This window comes from Echinococcus granulosus (assembly GCF_000524195.1).
Source record: "Echinococcus granulosus chromosome Unknown EG_S00040, whole genome shotgun sequence".
In the NCBI taxonomy this organism is placed as follows: domain Eukaryota; kingdom Metazoa; phylum Platyhelminthes; class Cestoda; order Cyclophyllidea; family Taeniidae; genus Echinococcus; species Echinococcus granulosus.
Window position 1 is genome coordinate 326035 of NW_020170420.1, and position 1143 is coordinate 327177.

Genomic DNA, 1143 nt, shown 5'->3' on the forward strand with positions numbered 1-1143 from the left:
CACACACACCTATACAGTGAAAGCAGAAGTGCTGACTGATGAGGGGATGAAGTGAAAGTGACATGTTGCCTCGTTTTGTGGAAGCAAGAGAGTGGAGTGGGTAGTGGGGAAGAGAGTGAGTGAGTTCTTTAGGCATATATAATGATACATACGTCTAAGACATGATGATCTGCAAAGCGCACTCCTCAGCACAATCCAGTCAATCGGTCAATCAGACAATCCGTCAATCAAGCACTCGGTCAGCCAATCAGTCAGTAATTCAACTGGACAACCAGTGTGGCAGTGAGCATGTAAGTGGATCAGGTAGTCGGTCGACATCCAATGCGAAGACGATGCGTCTTCACGATGTACGTGGAAGGAGTCAAAAGGACGAAAATGATGACGATGGAGAGGAAAGAAGGCAAAGAAGGCCAACACCGGAGTGTGAGTATTCAATGCTTACCGGTGCCTGTTTATGTGCATGTCGCATCCAGTCGAACGGTGGGCCCCACCACGTTTCCTCACCACTTATTCCTATGCCTCACTCGACTTTACGCCCCACTCCATTCACCATCACATCTCACCTCACCTCACTTCACTCCACCACTTCACCCTACTTCACCTCCTCAACTCTTACCAACTTCCTCACCTTCCAGAAGAGAGCATCTTTCCCACTCCCACTGCGATACATTCATCCTCCGATTGTCCTCGCATCAACAATGCACGATGATCCCTCCATAATAATGCACCACCACATTCAAGTGACTCACTTCAACATTGCTGCACATCGCCCTGTTCCACCACTGACAGAACCCACTCCACTACCATGGAATCCACTTCAGTTCACGTGTGGCGAGGACCAAGCTGCATTCCAATCAGACTCTAGTCTAACCCAATTGGCAAGGTGGGCAAGTCGCGATCACTCCACCTCCCTCCATCCGGCCTTGCATGACATGCAATGGTGGGCTCCGATTAACCAGACAACAGTACCGACCACAGACAAAGCCACCGTGCCAATGCACTACTGACACATATCTGACCTTTGCAATGCAGACACACAAACAATCGCGCTCGTGGATGTGGAGGACTGCCCACCACACTGACTTTGCCATCCCCATCCACTTCATTATTCCACACTGTAAAATTTCTCCTCCTCCTCCTCCT

At 49.8% G+C, this 1143-nt stretch overlaps 1 protein-coding gene across 1 annotated transcript; it reads left to right on the plus strand. All coding sequences in view use genetic code 11, as the record gives it.

Moving 5' to 3' along the window:
- Window positions 1-164: 164 nt before the first annotated feature.
- On the plus strand, window positions 165-1007 carry EGR_05457 (hypothetical protein; the record flags this gene model as incomplete). Its single annotated transcript, XM_024494706.1, has 1 exon — window positions 165-1007. One exon carries the CDS (start codon window positions 165-167, stop codon window positions 1005-1007), a length of 843 nt encoding a protein of 280 aa, XP_024350891.1.
- Window positions 1008-1143: the final 136 nt, after the last annotated feature.